The sequence below is a fragment of the Salvelinus sp. IW2-2015 genome, linkage group LG15 (assembly GCF_002910315.2).
Source record: "Salvelinus sp. IW2-2015 linkage group LG15, ASM291031v2, whole genome shotgun sequence".
Taxonomy (NCBI): Eukaryota; Metazoa; Chordata; class Actinopteri; order Salmoniformes; family Salmonidae; genus Salvelinus; species Salvelinus sp. IW2-2015.
Window position 1 is genome coordinate 50,120,796 of NC_036855.1, and position 17,106 is coordinate 50,137,901.

The following is a 17,106-nucleotide window of genomic DNA, read 5'->3' on the forward strand; positions in this document are numbered from 1 at the left end:
TAGAATGTGTGTGCTAGCGTGTGTCTGTTCTTGTGTGTGTGCATCTCTTCACAGTCCCCGCTGTTTTWAAAAATCTGATTCTACTGCTTGCATCAGTTACCTGATGATGTATGGCTCTAAGTTGTCTATTCTTGACTTGGGGATTGTGAAGAGACCTCTGGTGTCCGAGCTGTGTACTAAGTYTTTTAAACAGACACCTCGGTGCGTTCTGCATGTCAACACTTCTTTTAAAAATTATTTTACCCCTTTTTCTCCCCAATTTCGTGGTATCAAAATCCAATTGTTACTATCTTGTCTCATCGCAGCAACTCCCGTACGGACTCAGGAGAGGCAAATGTCGAGAGCCATGCGTCCTCCGAACATTTTTTTATCCCTTGCCCAACCAAGCCGCACTGCTTTTTGACACAACACACATCCAACCCAGAAGCCAGGAAGCCAGGAGAGTACCTTCCCAGAAGCCAGGAGGAAACACCATACACCTAGCGACCTGGTCAGCGTGCACTGCGCCCGGCCCGCCACAGGAGTCACTAGTACGCGATGAGACAAGGATATCCCTGCCGGCCAAACCCTCCCTAACCCAGACGACGCTGGGCCAATTGTGCGTCGCCCCATGAGCCTCCCGGTCGCGGCCGGCTGCGGCAGAGCCTGGGCTCAGACCCAGAATCTCTGGTGGCACAGCTAGCACTGCGATGCAGTGCCTTAGACCACTGCGCCARCCAGGAGGCCCATGTCAACACTTCTTACAAAAACAAGTAGTGATGAAGTCAATCTCTCCTCCACTTTGAGCCATGAGAGATTTACATGCATATTATTCATGTTAGCTCTCCGTGTACATTTAAGGGCCAGGCGTGCTGCCCTGTTCTAAGCCAATTGTAATTTTCCGAGGTCCCTCTTTGTGGCACCTGACCACATGACTGAACAGTAGTCCAGGTGCGACAAAACTAGGGACTGTARGACCTGCCTTGTTGATAGTGTTGTTAAAAAGTCAGAGCAACGGTTTATTATGGACAGACTTCTCCCCATCTTAGCTCCTGTTGTGTCAACCTGTTTTGACCATGACAGTTTACAATCCAGGGTTACTCCAAGCAGTTTAGTCACATCAACTTGCTCAATTTCTACGTTTATTACACGATTTAGTTAAGGTTTAGAGTTTAGTGAAAGATTTGTCGCAAATACATTGCTTTTAGTTGATTAAATATTTAGAACTAATTTATCCCTGAAACTAACTGCAGCTCTTTGTTAATTGTTGCAATGATTTCACTCTCTGTAGTAGCTGACGCGTATAGTGTTGAGTCATCCTCATGCATAGATGCTTTGAGTAAAGCCAGTGGCATATCATTAGTAAAGATTGAAAAAGTAAGGGGCCTAGACAGCTACCCTGTGGAATTCCTAACTCTTTATCCACAATATAGCAGGGGGTGTAAAGCCATAACACATATGTTTTTCCAGGTGCAGACTATGATCGATATTGAAGTCTAACAAAACAGCTCAATCTTTGTATCATCAATTTCTCTCAGCCAATCATCAGTCATTTGTGTAAGTGCCGTGTTTGTTGAATGTCCTTCCCTACAAGCATGCTGAAAGTCGGTTGTCAATTTGTTTACAGTGAAATAGCATTGTATCTGGTCAAACACAATTTTTTCCAAAAGTTTACTAAGTGTTGGTAACAGGCTGATTGGTCGGCTATTTGAGCCAGTAAAGTGGGCTTTACTATTCTTGGGTGACGGAATTACTTTTTCTTCCCTCCAGGCCTGACGGCACACACTTTATAGTAGGCTTAGATTGAAGATGTGGCAAATAGTAGTGGCAATATCGTCCGTTATTATGCTCAGTAATTTTCCATCCAATATGTCAGACCCCGGTGGCTTGTCATTGTTGAWAGACAATATTTTCACCACTTCCACACTCACTTTACGGAATTCAAAATTACAGTGCTTGTCTTTCATAATTTGATCAGTTATACTAGGATGTGTACTGTCAGTGTTTATTGCTGGCATGTCATGCCTAAYTTTGCTAATCTTGTCAATGAAAAAATCATTAAAGTAATTGGCAATATCAGTGGGTTTTGTGATTAATGAGCCATCTGATTCAATGAATGATAGAGCTGAGTTTGCCTTTTTGCCCAAAATTTCATTTAAGGTGCTCCAAAGCTTTTTACTATCATTCATCTTTGTTTCATAGAGTAGTTTCTTCTTCTTTTTATTCAATTTAGTCACATGATTTCTCAATTTGTAGTAAGTTTGCCAAACAGTTGTGCAGCCAGACTTATTTGCCATTTATTTTGCTTCATCCCTCTCAACCATACCATTTTTCAATTCCTCATCAATCCACTGCYCTTTAACAGTTTTTACAGTCATTTTCTTAATGGGTGCATGCATATTAGTGACTGCATTAAGCAATTTCATAAACGTGTCAAGAGCAGCATCCGGTTGCTCCTCATTACACACCACAGAACTTTGGTTTTCCTAGATATGGAGACTAGATTTTGACTACATCCGATGGATTTGGATACTGCTTTAAAGGAAATTCCTCCAGCATTAGTAAAGATGTGATCAATACATGTTGATTATTTCATTCCTGTGCTGTTTGTAACTTCCCTGGTAGCTTGACTGATAACCTGAACCAGGTTGCAGGTACCGGTTACAGTTTGAAGGTTTTTCTTGAGTGGGCAGCTTGATTAAAGCCAGTCAATATTTAAAATCACCCAGAAAAGATACACTATATATACAAATGTATGTGGACACCCCTTCACATCAGTGGATTTGGCTATACACCTGTCACCCATTGCTGACAGGTGTATCAAATTGAGCACACAGCCATGAAATATCCCTAGACAAACATTGGCAGCAGAATGGCCTTACTGAAAAGCTCATTGACTTTCAACGTGGCACCATCATAAGATGCCACCTTTCCAACAAGTCAGTTTATCAAATGCCTGCCCTGCTAGAGCTGCCCGGTCAACGGTAAGTGCTGTTATTGTGAAGTGGAAACGCCTAGGAGAAACAACGTTTCAACCGCGAAGTGGTAGGCCACTCAATCTCACATAACGGAACTGCCTATTGCTGAAGCGCGTAAAAATCGCCTGTCCTCGGTTCCAAACTGCCTCTGGAAGCAATGTCAGCACAATAACTGTTAGTCGGGAGCTTCATAAAATGGGTGTCCATGGRTAAGCAGCCGCACACAAGCCTAAGATCACCAAGCGCAATGCCAAGCGTCGGCTTGAGTGGTGTYAAGCTCGCCGCCATTGGASTCGGGAGCAGTGTAAACGGTTTGGTGGATGCCAGGAGAACGCTACCTGCCCAATGCATAGTGCCAACTGTAAAGTTTGGTGAAGGAAGAATAATGGTCTGGGGCTGTTTTTCATGGTTCAGGTTAGGCCCCTTAGTTCCAGTGAAGGGAAATCTTAACGCTACATCATACAACGACATTCTAGACGATTCTGTGCTTCCAACTTGGTAGCAACAGTTTGGGTAAGGCCCTTTCCTGTTTCAGCATGACATTCCCCCCCGTGCACAAAGCCAGGTCCATACCGAAATGGTTTGCCGAGATTGGTGTGGAAGAACTTCACTGGCCTGCAGAGCCCTGACCTCAACACCATCGAACACCTTTGGGATGAATTGGAACGCCGACTGCGAGCCAGGCTTAATCGCCAAACATCAGTGCCCGAAACTAATGCTTGAGGCTAAATGGAAGCAAGTACCTGCAGCAATGTTCCAACATGTAGTGCCTCTAACTTTCTCGCTCATCATTATTCACGATTAATTCAATGATTATCCATAATCATGGTAGCATCCACATTAATGTAAAAGTGTTTAGAAACATATATTCTTATTTACAATTAAAGTGATGACAAAATGACACAATACTTTATTTACCATTGATTTCTTTTGGGCACAAAATAATCTGAAACAACTTAAAACAAACTGCAAATGCATCCAACAAGCTTGTAGACTCAAGCTTGATGTAGTCATTGCGTGCTAGGGATATGGGACCAAACCAACTTCATACTACATTAATACACATAAATGAATGTCATTTTAACCTCCATGTATAATTTCAAATCCAAAATGCTGCAATACCTCAATCAAAATGGATCAGTTCCCATTGCTTTCCTTGGATGACAGACACAAGGCCAGGATCACCCCCTCAGCTGCTGTAACGCAGCATGTTGGCTACATGTTCGTCATCAAAAACAAAGCACTGCCAGACGAGGGAGAACCTGCCAAGGGAGACAATAAATAAGGCATGCTGTCTGATCTAACAGAGGTCTGGTCCTGGCGGAGGATGTTATGTGCGTTCTGGTGTACAGCTGACATCGGCAGATAATGCCTCTCTGGGGTGTCCTAAGAGCCTGTGTAACTACATATACACTTAAGTGCCTCTGCTCAGCTACAGTGGACATGTGGTACAGTTTCCTCTCGTGTCGGTAGTAGTGCTTCTCTGTMCTATGGCATCAGTTGGTTGAAGCAAGTTCAGTTGGCTGCTGGCAGCTCGGCACCACCGTCTTTGCAGATGTCATTCCAGCAAGGGTCTAGCCTACATCAGGGACCATATGGATCAAGCATCTCAGAGTAGGAGTGCTGATTTAGGGTTAGTTTTATTTTCTACCACATAAAAATATGCTATATGAAATACAGGCACAGGGCTATTCAATTCCAGCCTTTTCCCTGGCAGTTAATAATTGATTGACCAGTTCCCCCACCCGGTAGCCCAGGAACTCTGTCTGCAGATAACTGTCATAATAATAATTATAGCTAAGTACTTCTCAGAGCCCGAGCACAGCTTATTAATGGTTCCGTTGGAACCCAGAGGTCTCCGCACACCACAATATGCACCTTAACTACAAATACGGTCTTTGCTAATAAATCTTTCACCCCTTTCTTATGCCTTGAAACAAACGTGTCCCCATAGTCAAAACTGAGTTAAAAGAATAATTCAACTCTAGGAGACCATGCAAAAGTTAATATAGTACATTAAGTCACTGAAAGGGATTCATTTTTACATTTGTAATTTAGCAGATGCTCTTATCCAGAGCGACTTACAGTAGTGAGTGCATACATTTAATAGAATGTAATTGATGAAATATAAATTTCTTTTGACACTGTGGTGTAAGACTTGACATGCTTTGAAACCCCAAAGCCAACTGAATTTAATGAATATCATCACTCAGTGGAAAGATAAGAGACCTCTGTGCACCATTCATGAAACACAAAGACCCAAACGCAGAGGTACACAGTACTAAAGCAACCTTTATTTGGAGAAACGGCAGACAAAACAGCTAATGTATCATTTTCCACCCATTCCTTCCTTCTCTTTTACTCATGTTCTCTCCAGACTTCAATCATTCCTACTTTAGTGGATCCCTGCCAAATCCACAAGTCATCTCTCCCCGTCCTTGCACTGCAGTGATCTGGCCACCCCCCTCCTCCCTCTCTTCCATAACTTATGGCTTTCTGACCAGTCCCTTTGCTCGTCATCTTCGTTATGGTCGACAGGCCATTTTGTTTATCCAAGCACCTGTGAAGTATTGATGTGGCCCGTCTGGGATCAGATAAAAAAAAAAATCTATGTGTCAACTCATTTGAAGTCTGGAGGACAGTCATGCAAACACCTTTTTATTTATTTATAAGTATTTACAGAGCCCTAGCCACCCCTCCCCCGGTTCCCTCCCTCTACCCCCTCCGTAATGGCCGGGGTCTGGGTGGGAGGGGCTAGTGGATCCTTGTCAGCTCCTCCACAATCTTTATGACCTCGTCCACGGTGGCCTCGCGTTTCATGCCGCTGCCGTCGTCAATCTGAAACGCAGAAGGGGGTGTTATGTCAGCTCACTGTTCCAGCAGTTTGGATTGGCCCGCACAGCTATGGGACACATGTAGCTGAGGTACCTTTATTAAGTGTCACTGCAGTCCAAAAAGTGTGAGCGAGCGTGTGTATCGGTATGAGAGCATGTATGCATGTGCTTCAGAGAGCGTGCATGTGTGTTGGTACCTGTAGCGTGCTGACCACCTCCTGCATCTTGGCGCGGCCCAGGTCCAGGAAGCTCTCGATGAGGTCCCCGTCGATGAAGCCCGTGGCCTGCTCAGTCTTACGCTCTGTATGGAAGGACCTCCAGGTGCCACCAAGTCAAGGAAGACAAATAACACACACCTACACACATACCCCTACAGCAAAGTCACTCCTCTTACAGGGAACTCTGTCCTTTTGAGGACCGGAAGCTGCATTTACTCATATAATGTTCACTAAAATATGAGCACATGCACTGCTATCGAGATCAGATGAGTTCAGGGTGGTATGGCCACAAGCTTTTTTTTTTTTTACCCCATTTTCTCTCCAAATGACGATCTCTGGCTCATCGCTGCAACTCCCCAATGAGCTCGGGAGAAGCGAATGTTGAGCCATGCGTCCTCCAAAACATGACCTGCCTGGCTGCGCCACTTATCACACTGTTCGCTTAAACCGTAAGTCAGCTGCACCAATGGGTCGGAGGAAACGCCGTTCGACTGATGACCGAAGTCCGCTTGCATGTGCCGGCCCTGCCACAAGGAGTCACTAGAGCGCGACGAGCCATGGAAAGTCCCCCGGCCAAACGCCCCCCCTACCGCGGACGTCTCTGAGCCAATTGTGCCAATGGCTTCCGGTCACGGCCGGCTGTGACACAGCCTGGGATCGAACATTTTGACCACTGCGCCACTCAGGACTGCCTGGTATTGTGACGCAATAATTTCCATGGTAATGTAGATTCAATTTATGTTAACTGATGTGGAATGTATTTTTTGTAATGTCAGTTGAATCAGCAAATCACAGCACATATTGATGGGTAGATTTCCTGCTTTGCGCCTCGCAATGGACCCAAATCCACCCATTATGCCATCATTGACTTGTATTGGGACACCCGTTCTAGTCATTCTATTTTTATGGCAGCACATGCAGTCAGGAGTGGAGGAGGTTATTACAGTGACCGCGGTCATTTGGCTGGCCAATTACCGTTATCCAAAATTCCATGACCGTCACAGCCGTATTGATTCTTCCCTGTGACTCAACCACCGTCCCATCTTATATGGGTGACAGGCAGTCGTGTCACATACACACGACTACGTGTCAACTTCAGGTCGTCGCTTCATTCACACGACATGGTAAAACACAGCGTCATTCATTCATATACGGGCTAGGCATATTATGACAACCATTACCCTTCTTACAGTCACATCAAGGTAGTACCAAGTTTTGCCACCCGTGACAGTGATGCTCACCAGTTCTGAAAAGGCACTTTCAATGTGATACACAAGGGGCAGGTTTTTGTCCGCGTGAACCCCCCCCCCACACCAAAAGGAAAGGATATAAGCTGTGCTCGATCTTGCCCACGCTCTTGATGACCTTGTTGAGTCGGTTCTGCAGGTCCAGCAGCAGGCTGTACCAGCCCTCGGACAGAGAGGTCACAAGACCTAGAGATATAAGACAGATGGCTTGTCATTTATGGGAGAAAAGAAAGAGAACCGAAATGGATGAGGTATGCAGAGCCGTATGCTCGCCACTCATACCTAGTGAAGGAGAAAAGATGAAAGCTGAGAGGGAATTTGAGTGTGGGTTGTCTGACTGAGGGAAGGTGAAACAACTTTCTCTCTCCAATTTGTGCCTACCGAACATGATGTCCACGAACACAAATGTGTTGTGCAGCTTTTTGCAGGGGACTAATACATTTTCACTTCTTTAAAAAGAGCCTGTATATATTTTTGCTTCATTAGCAGTCAACCGGGAATGACCAGAGGTGCTTACTCAGAAAGGGCTTTCAGCAGAATTGTGAAGGTGCCTCAGTGAAATATTCGTCATTGCAGAATTCACTGAACACTCAAAGCATCATTCCCCTTTCTTTATTAACACAGCTATGAAAGAAATGGAGAAAGGAACGTGACTGATTTCGGACAGTCACTTGGAAATGACTTTCATCCCCTCTCCACTGCTCCCCACCTCTCATCCTTAAAATGGGTGCTTATGTAGTTGAGGAAAATCTGTAGAGCAGACTGCTACACTAACAGTACACAGCCTAAAAAAAAGACACGAGGGCATTCGGGACCTTGAAACCAGCATCAGTACTGGTTCAGTAGGCACCAGAAAAACAACATTTTGAAACCCAAGTGCTGCTACAGAAACATGTCCAACAAGAACACAGATCTCTCTCTTGCGGTCAAAATGTTTTGTGCTACCGCATGCTCTATGACCCTGGTGTGTATTCATTACCGCAAACAAACCATAGAAAAACGTTTTGCAACAGAAAAGAAACAAGCGTTTCTTATTTGACAAATTCAGGTTAGGCCCCCCCTGTTTCGTCTCATTTGGTTTCTAGTGAATACACCCATGGCGTGTGGCAGTGGGGGCCATTACCGATCATGCCGTTGACGGTGCCAAAGAGCACGGAGCCCTGCGTGGGGGTGGAGCTCTCGCCCAGGTTCTGCAGCACCAGTGACCCATGGGAGAAGACATTGACAAACTCCCCCAGGTGGAACACGCCCACCTCCTGCAGATGTTGTCGCTCCTCGTCTGTAGTGGCCGCGCTGCCAAGGGAGAGAGAGAGAGGGAGAGAGCTCAACTTCTATTTTGGTCCAAATTATTTAATGCTTTGGCAATGTGTACCCATTTATTTAGTTCTAAATAAAGCTACATTTCAGAGATGGCACAAAAAGTTTATTTTTGATTCTAATCGTTGTTCCCATTTATTTATACATTTCTGCTTTGGAAATGTGTACCCATTTACTGCACACCAATAAAGTAGCATTGAATTTATTATAATTGAGAGAAAGTGGCAGGGATAAAGCGAACGATACAGAGGCAGGCAGAAAAAGATAAATGGGAAAAGCAATAGATGTAGATGACAGGTAATGAGTAAGAAAAAACAAGCGCGTGAGGGAAGAGTTAGTGAGAAGTAAGAAAGGTACAGTGATAGAACGCAAATGTGATGACTGAAAACAAAAGAGCACAGGAGGAAGGACGAGAAGAGAGAAACGGTGGCATCAACAAACATCTGAGAGAAAGACAAAGGTCGATGGAATTCAGTGATCATGAATGATTAAGTCGACGGCTTATGGAGGACGGCGGTCAGAGTGTGAGGACATATCTAGGCCGGGCTCCATCTCATTTAGTCCTTCAGCGATTCTATGCATACTATTTATTTGAGGTGAGAGGATTCTAGAAAGAGGTCAGATTCCACCTCACCTGTCTTTTTGACAAACAAAGAGGTTGAAGGCATTCTCCGCCCCCAGGAAGTTGTCATCGTCCAGGATCTCCACAGCACTCATCCAGTTGGGATTGAAGTCACGGGCGATCTGAGAAGAGTGACAGGGGAAAAGCAGGTGTATCACCAGCGGCTCAATTCCATTCAATAAACGTTATTAAGCCAACAGGTGCAATTATTGATAAACAATGGTTCCAACTCATCACTCATGTTTTTATTCATTGCAAGTGTTTGGTGTTGAATCATCCTCGATATAGCCCATGAGAAATGGGCTAAAAGTGCGACAAAATAAAAGCATTCAAATCTATATTTTGGAGAATGCTGTATTCCAAGGGGGAACCACCCACGATGAAAAAACCTGTATACGGGCAAAACCAAAACAAATCGTCATTTAGACCTTATAAAGTCTGTACTCAGTCTGTTACAATTCTACACCCTCCTAATTGAAGTGTGGCACTGAGCAAATCCCCTATCCTCTTAGTGGAGAATTGGAACACTGGCAGGGCCTCTCTTAGTATAATTCCTTACCTCCTCAAAGTTGCCCTCCATGGGTTTATAGGCCAGCAGCAGTACAGACCTCATCAGGTCTCCCACCAGGATGAAGTCTCCTTTGGTCTTTAGGTAGAGTGCCATGATGTTGTTGTAGTGGTTACACTCGGTCCTCAGCTCCTTCTCAGCGGTCCACTCATACAGACGCACCTGGGGCGGGTGCACATTGATGATGCGTTGATTTTGACATACACAATTGTTGAGGAGCTTTGGAGTAACAAGGACTCGAAAGCACCAAGGTTGTTGTTGTAGGAGACATGTTTATCGCGCAATTACAAGAAATACCCCCGTCAATGTTCCTTCCGATTCCAACGTTCCATTTGAAAGAATACTACTGGATAAACTTAAATAAACTAAATTCTCTGTAGTTCAAGTTTATCCCTAACACTCATTCCGTATGGTTGAGAGTCCGATAACTACAGTTTCACTGTGGCAGCCATTATGGCCAGTACGGTCCATTGTAGAGGAAGCACTGAATTTGACAAGGCAGCAACAAAGTTTTCTTTTAAACAAATTTTAAAGTCAGGATTGAGAAATAAAACTTGTCTCCTTCCATTTTCTTATTTTTTATGCCACGTACCATGGGGCGAACTTTACCGTGGGGCGAAAGTAACCGACTCACTTAAATCAAATATTCCCTTAGTGATGCATTAATGGCAATGAGAGACAAAGTGAAAGTTTTAATTTAYGTGGATGTAAAAATGTCCCTCCATGTGAATATCTACAACTAAAGCTTGTAAAATAGGAGTTGGCTTTAAAAAAAAATCTACTTTTCAAACCATCAAAAGTACTCACTGTGCTGTTGATGCTGGCCAGTAGTTTGCCATTGAACTCCACCATGGAGTAGACGGCTCCCTTCACCTCCTTCTCTGCAACCGTCTGCAGCTTACCTACACAGAAGAAGAGAAATAACACAGTCTGGGTCAGGGCTGGTGTTACAGTAGCCTGAAATCCAAACTGTTATGTTTCGTTTAACCATTTGTTTCACTGTGAAAGAATGGTGAAACTGAGCTTAAATGGTTTAGATTCCAGGCAATTCTTTTAAACAAATGGTGAATTGCAGCACACCAGTTTGGTTTTCAGGCTAGTGCTATAGCTCTCTGATACAGTATTCACAGCATCTGTTCACTCGGAGTCATTCATCTTCACGACAGATGATTATCGATAGGAAGGTGCTATCAGGCACTCTCAAGGGAGGAAGAGGCATGGAAAGGTGAGCGAGAAAGAGAGAAAAAGATGGGGGGGAAGAAAGAGAGACTGTAGAAGAAAGTGTGAGAAAGAGGGCGAGCAAAAAAACAGGAGGATATGAAAGAGGGGGTGAGAGAACAACAGGAGAAGAATGATGGGAAAGAGTGAGCGAGAACAATGAGAATGGAAGAAAGAAAACATTTGTCCTAACCGTCAGTGTAGTGGAAGACGATTATGCGGCCTTGCTTGGGCTCCGCCTCCTCTGGGTAGACCATCGCTGTGCCAACGATAAAGTAGACCGCGGGGTCCCTGCCCAGGCGGCAGGACACCATGCTGAGGGCGTACTCACTCTGGAGGAACTGGTGGGCGTGGAGCACTGTGAGGATGAACACATTTGAAAATCACGGTATTGAGGAGAAATCACCACAAAAAGGTAAGATTTTTGTGTACTCCTCAAGAGTACAACCATCAGCTTACCAATCACCAGATCACATTAATTCACTTCAAATTGACAAATAGTCTCTTTAATCAAGACGGTTTTAAGGGGGAACTTACCTTCGAAGGTGTGTTGGTCGACCACCAGGAGGCTGTGCACCTCCACCTCCTCCCCGAAGGAGGTCTCGTGTGGGGAGGTGCTGCTGGGGAACAGCTTACTGGAGCTCACACTGCTAGACAGAGCCTGGGGAGAGGTAGGGAGAGGGGGAGATATGAAAACCCAGACTATGAACCACCACAAGGCTAGGGGAAAAGTGTTCTTGTAAATAATATATTTTTTCTCCTTTCTATTTTTAGTCATTATGTGCAATAAACCTAGACTAAACCAAGCAATGTGCATCACTAGCATTCAAGGCATTTCCCCAACAAAAAACATAATTGAACTAAAACTGCTAAATAAAATACAGTAACTCTAGATGCTGATGCTCATATAGAGTGAAGTTTACAGATATTTCCAGACTGTTCTTTCACAAAACACGCAGTTGCACTTAAGTCACGATGCATCATGAAAACCGTTGAATACGGGAAACAAGGCTCAGGGCCCATATTCAAATGGTCTTGATCAGCACTCCTATTCTGAGAATATTTATGAATACGCGCACAGAATAGGAGATCTTGGCAGCGGTACAGTGAAATACCAGATGGTGTGAAGCTACCTGAGTGCTAGCGCTGGGGCGCACCGCTGCAGTGGTCCCGCTGGCGTCCTGCATCTCCACACGGCTGGACAGCACCCCGAAACACTGAGACACTTCCTGGTAACAGATTCTCCTGAGAGAGGGAGGGAGCGAGAAGGGAAAATAAAGTGGAGAGATTGAAGGGGGGAGTGAGAGAGTGAGAAAGAGGAAAGAGTAAAAAGAAACAAATTAATGTAAATAAATAAATGTGTCGGTCTTGATTTACCTGAGGGTAAATCCATTGGATAGATATACTTCTACTCTGTTTAACTATTTCTACTGGTGTTGTTCCCTCTTACCTGGGAGACTCGTAGAGGGGAACCGTGCGAATGTGGAGCTTCTGGATCTCGTCGATGGTCCCGATGGTGAGAGTGCTGTTGTTGGCCAGAGCCAGACTGTCAAAGACACAGAAACACAGGTTACAACCACACCCCAACAACAGATGAGTTGCACATTATTTCTAGCTTTGTAATCATTCATGTTCTTTCTTTAGATTCCTTGAATGAGAAAAATAAACAACGGACTTCTTAGTCTCCCCTCCACCACTTGCACTAGTCTGAAAACACAGGACAGGTGACAGGGGAAAAAAGGTTTCCGTTTAAACCTGTAGAATTTGTCTCACATCAGTCCAAATGGAGAAGACCTGCTAAGGATGCCACTTTGGATTATTGAGCCGCGCGTGACTGACTAACCTGTCGGGGTAGCCCTCGGAGTTGAGCGGACACATGTAGTTGACCTCCTTGAGGTTGACATTGGAGAAGACCAGCTTGTGATTGGAGGAGTAGATGACGGTGGGCCGGTCGGAGCAGGCAAACACGTTGGAGGTGGACAGGGAGCGGAAGGTCCTCAGCACCGTGGGCTGGGTGCCCAAAGTCACCTTCTTACGCTCGCTCAGCATGCCTGTTGGCAACACAACAGGGTCAAGGCCAACAGTTTAACAAGAAGTTTGCCAACCTGCCAGGATTAAGTGCACTTTCAATTCAGTCTATTCAGGAGATAAGCGGCAATTCCAATCCAAAACCTTTTCCATTTTCAATATACACCGAGTGTCAATAACATTAGGAACACCTGCTCTTTACATGACATACACTGTCCAGGTGAATCCCTTATTGATGTCACCTGTTAAATCCACTTCAATCAGCGTACATGAAGGGGATTGAGTATTAGTGCCATTCAGACGGTGAATGGGACCGACAAAATATTTCAGTGCCTTTGAATGGGGTATGGTAGTAGATGCCAGGCACACCGGTTTGAGTGTGTCAAGAACAGAAACACTGCTGGGTTTTTCACACTCAACAGTTTCCCGTGTGTATCAAGAAAGGACATCCAGCCAACTTGACACAACTGTGGGAAGCATTGGAATCAACCTGGGCCAGCATCCCTGTGGAACGCTTTCCACACCTTGTAGTCCCGACCAATTGAGGCTGTTCTGAGGGCATAAGGGGCTGCAACTCAATATTAGGAAGGTGTTCCTCATGTTTTGTACACTCATTGTATTTCCAATGAAGAGTTTGACATTTTCAATACATTTTGAGAATTCTGAAACAGAATCGAACTGCAGCTGTTAAGACAATGAACAGGCCCATTTGACATATCTGAACCCAATTTGTTCTATCGATAAATGACATGATGGTGCAGTTAACCGTCTGGAAAGTTTCTTCAAATGTGACTCAATCAAAAGGCAACAGCAGTATGTGTTGCTCCAGCCGCCTGACCTGTAGTCAGGTCCAGGCCGAAGTAGAAGAGCGCTCCGTCTCCCAGGGCACACAGCAGGTAGTAGCCGCCCTCGAACGTCGTCATCAGGATGGAGCGAGGGATAATTTCTGTACACGCACACACACACACACACAGACACGTCAAATGTGTGAAAAGCAGCAGAATTCCACTGTCAAAACAACTCTATTATGCATCCCGAGGGGCAATTAAGAAAAGTATTGACAGCTAGGTCACACAACATCTTCCACATGATTGTGCAACATTGCAAATGGATCTAGGATGTGTGGAACCAGCAATAGAGTGCGTCTGTCCCTTAGGATTCCCTTTCATGGACAAGTTACACAGGCTTTGAATAGGAGGGGTTTATAAAACACATCCAAAAATGATAACAGGAGGACACAAAGAGAATGTCCAATACAGAGAAAAAAGAAAATGTGCCGATTTTTTTGCAGCTCCCAATCATGATATTTTTTATAAAATGTTGATTTTACAGAAGCTTTATTAAAAGAACAAGTTGGGAGCAACAAAACAGAGGGCGGACATTAGGGATGGGCATTTGAAAGTATGTCTATGTTCGAGTACACTGGAAAATAACTTAGCATACTGGAGTACTCGCATGTTAGCTGCGATAACAGTTGCTCCAATTACTGTTTGTTCTGATACTTAACTAAAAACTAAACTAATATTTTCACTGACAGACTCCAAACACTTTGTCAGTGCTTATATACAATTTGCCTGCTAAATAGTTGCATTTATACAAATTTTGTCGATTAAGTCACACAAAACCGTATACAAAACCTTGAACCGAGTACCCGTGCCCACCCCCAGCGGAAATTAGCTTTTTCTCAAAGTTACACAGACTTACCTGGCTACACAAAGGTTCAAATCAGTTGCTTCATCTATCCATCCCACCTGCACTATCCCTTTAATAKACTTGAATCTCCATCCCCCGCTCACCTCCTCCGAGCATCTCCTTGTGCAGGGCGGTGAAGCAGGGCAGCTTGAGGACCCGTGCCGATATGTCCGTCCACAGGCCCACGGCGCAGAGGGGCGACTCTCCGCCCTCCCCCAGGGGCGTGATGTCTAGGCAGGCCACCTCATGCTCCATCTCCACCGTGCTGAGGGGGGACAGACAGAACAGCATGGGATTGGATATATGTTTAATTAAATTACATATAAAAATATATGTATTTTAAATACTAAAAACTATAGAACACATTTTATTTTTACTACTAATATGAACAACTAAACAGACGCACACAAACAATGACTACACCTCACCTACCCAGACTGGCATGCTCACACCCCCATCCCTAGTGTCTGCATTATTGTTTGCCACAGAGCCTTAAATTCTCCCAATTTGTTTTTCCTCGGGCGCCTACGCCATTTCAATAAGAAATCATTGGATCTTTCCATTGTGTTAATGATGACGGATTGATTGATTTACACATTTTTAGTATAGGTTTTCTCAAGAAGAGTGATGAAGAGAATCCTCCAACCCATTGGGTATGTCACTACACCACCATATGGGATTGGATTTATGAAGTGCATTTAAAAGGTGCTCAAAGCACTTTACGTTGTGTAGCCAAGATTTACTTAATTGATATTTGTTTTGCCCCAGTGGGTGTATGTGTTGGTACAGCCCACTCTCAAAAAGGCACAGCTTTTGCTACAGCTCAGCATCAACAGTCACTTAAACAGTGTTTACTGAACCAGACCACATTAGTAGAGCGTTCCATGGAGAGCAGTGTAAGACAAGCTCAGGCATGGTGATGGCCTGTAAAGCTGACTCCAACTGGGTTTAAAGTGGTGTGTGTGTGTATGTGTACATACAGTACATTTGGAAAGTATTCAGACCCCTTCATTTTTCCCACATTATGCTACATTACAACCTTATTCTAAAATGGATCAAATGGTTTGTTTCCCATCAATCAATCTACAAATAATACCCTATAATGACAAAGCAAAAACAGGTTTTTAGAAATGTTGGCAAATGTATAATGTAAAATAATTTTAAAAACGGAAATATCACATTTACATAAGTATTCAGACCCTTTACTCAGTACTTTGTTGAAGCACCTTTGGCAGGGATTACAGCCTAGAGAGTCTTCTTGGGTATGACACCACAAGCTTGGCACACCTGTATTTGGGGAGTTTCTCCCATTCTTCCTCAGCAGATCCTCTCAAGCCCTGTCAAGTTGGTGGGGAGCGTCGAACATCCAGAGATGTTCGATCTGGTTCAAGCGGCACAGCTATTTTCAGGTCTCTCCAGAGATGTTCGATCTGGTTCAAGTCTGGGCTCTGGCAAGGCCACTCAAGGACATTGAGACTTGTCCCGAAGCCACTCCTGTGTTGTCTTGGCTGTGCGCTTAGGATCGTTGTCCTGTTGGAGGTGACCTTCGCCCCAGCCTAAGGTCCTGAGCACTCTGGCGCAGGTTTTAATCAAGGATCTCTGTACTTTGCTCCATTCATCTTTCCCCTCGATCCTGACTAGCCTCCCAGTCCCTGCCGCTGAAATCCCCACAGCATGATGCTGCCATGTGTGAATGTTCTGAGTGGCCATGTTACAGTTGACTTAAATCCACTTATATCTATGGCAAGACCTGAAAATTTATTTTTGTCTAGCAACGATCAACAACCAATCTGACAGAGCTTGAATATTAGAAAATATTAAAATGGGTAGATGTTTCTCAATCCAGGCATGCAAAGCTCTTAGAGACTTACCCAGACAAACTCACAGCTGTAATCATTGCCAAAGGTGCTTCTACAAACTATTGACTCAGGTGTGTGAATTACTTTTACTTACAGTTCATTTTCAATACATTTTCAAAAAGAATATACAAAAATGTTTTTACTGTCATTATGGGGTATTGGGAACAGGGCTCCGGGCAGCCGAGCGGAAATGGAGGAAAACTCGCCTCCCTGCGGACCTGGCATCCTTTCACTCCCTCCTCTCTACATTCTCCTCTTCTGTCTCTGCTGCTAAAGCCAATTTCTACCACTCTAAATTCCAAGCATCTGCCTCTAACCCTAGGAAGCTCTTTGCCACCTTCTCCTCCCTCCTGAATCCTCCTCCCCCCTCCTCCTCCCTCTCTGTTGATGACTTTGTCAACCATTTTGAAAAGGTCGACGACATCCGATCTCGTTTGCTAAGTCAAACGACACCGCTGGTTCTGCTCACACTGCCCTACCCTGTGCTTTGACCTCTTTCTCCCCTCTCTCTCCAGATGAAATCTCGCGTCTTGTGACGGCCGCCGC

The 17,106-nt window shown here is 44.6% G+C and overlaps 1 protein-coding gene and 1 non-coding gene across 2 annotated transcripts in view; both read right to left on the reverse strand.

Moving 5' to 3' along the window:
• Positions 1-5,568: 5,568 nt before the first annotated feature.
• The window catches only part of LOC111974035 (DNA damage-binding protein 1), a 28,605-nt gene continuing 17,067 nt past the window's right edge, over positions 5,569-17,106 (reverse strand). Inside the window, exons 13-26 of the mRNA XM_024001533.2 lie at positions 14,806-14,966; positions 13,848-13,955; positions 12,825-13,032; positions 12,432-12,527; positions 12,115-12,226; positions 11,519-11,642; positions 11,175-11,339; positions 10,571-10,665; positions 9,755-9,925; positions 9,208-9,317; positions 8,380-8,549; positions 7,340-7,442; positions 5,989-6,112; positions 5,569-5,795 (exon numbers count right to left, since the gene is read on the reverse strand). Of these exons, the coding sequence (XP_023857301.1) occupies positions 5,712-5,795; positions 5,989-6,112; positions 7,340-7,442; positions 8,380-8,549; positions 9,208-9,317; positions 9,755-9,925; positions 10,571-10,665; positions 11,175-11,339; positions 11,519-11,642; positions 12,115-12,226; positions 12,432-12,527; positions 12,825-13,032; positions 13,848-13,955; positions 14,806-14,966 (1,831 nt within the window). The 3' untranslated portion in view covers positions 5,569-5,711. The remainder of the gene's footprint in view (positions 5,796-5,988; positions 6,113-7,339; positions 7,443-8,379; positions 8,550-9,207; positions 9,318-9,754; positions 9,926-10,570; positions 10,666-11,174; positions 11,340-11,518; positions 11,643-12,114; positions 12,227-12,431; positions 12,528-12,824; positions 13,033-13,847; positions 13,956-14,805; positions 14,967-17,106) is intronic.
• Positions 10,132-10,267, reverse strand: LOC111975227 (small nucleolar RNA SNORA5). Its single transcript, XR_002878791.1, has one exon. It is a non-coding gene; the product is annotated as a small nucleolar RNA SNORA5 (small nucleolar RNA).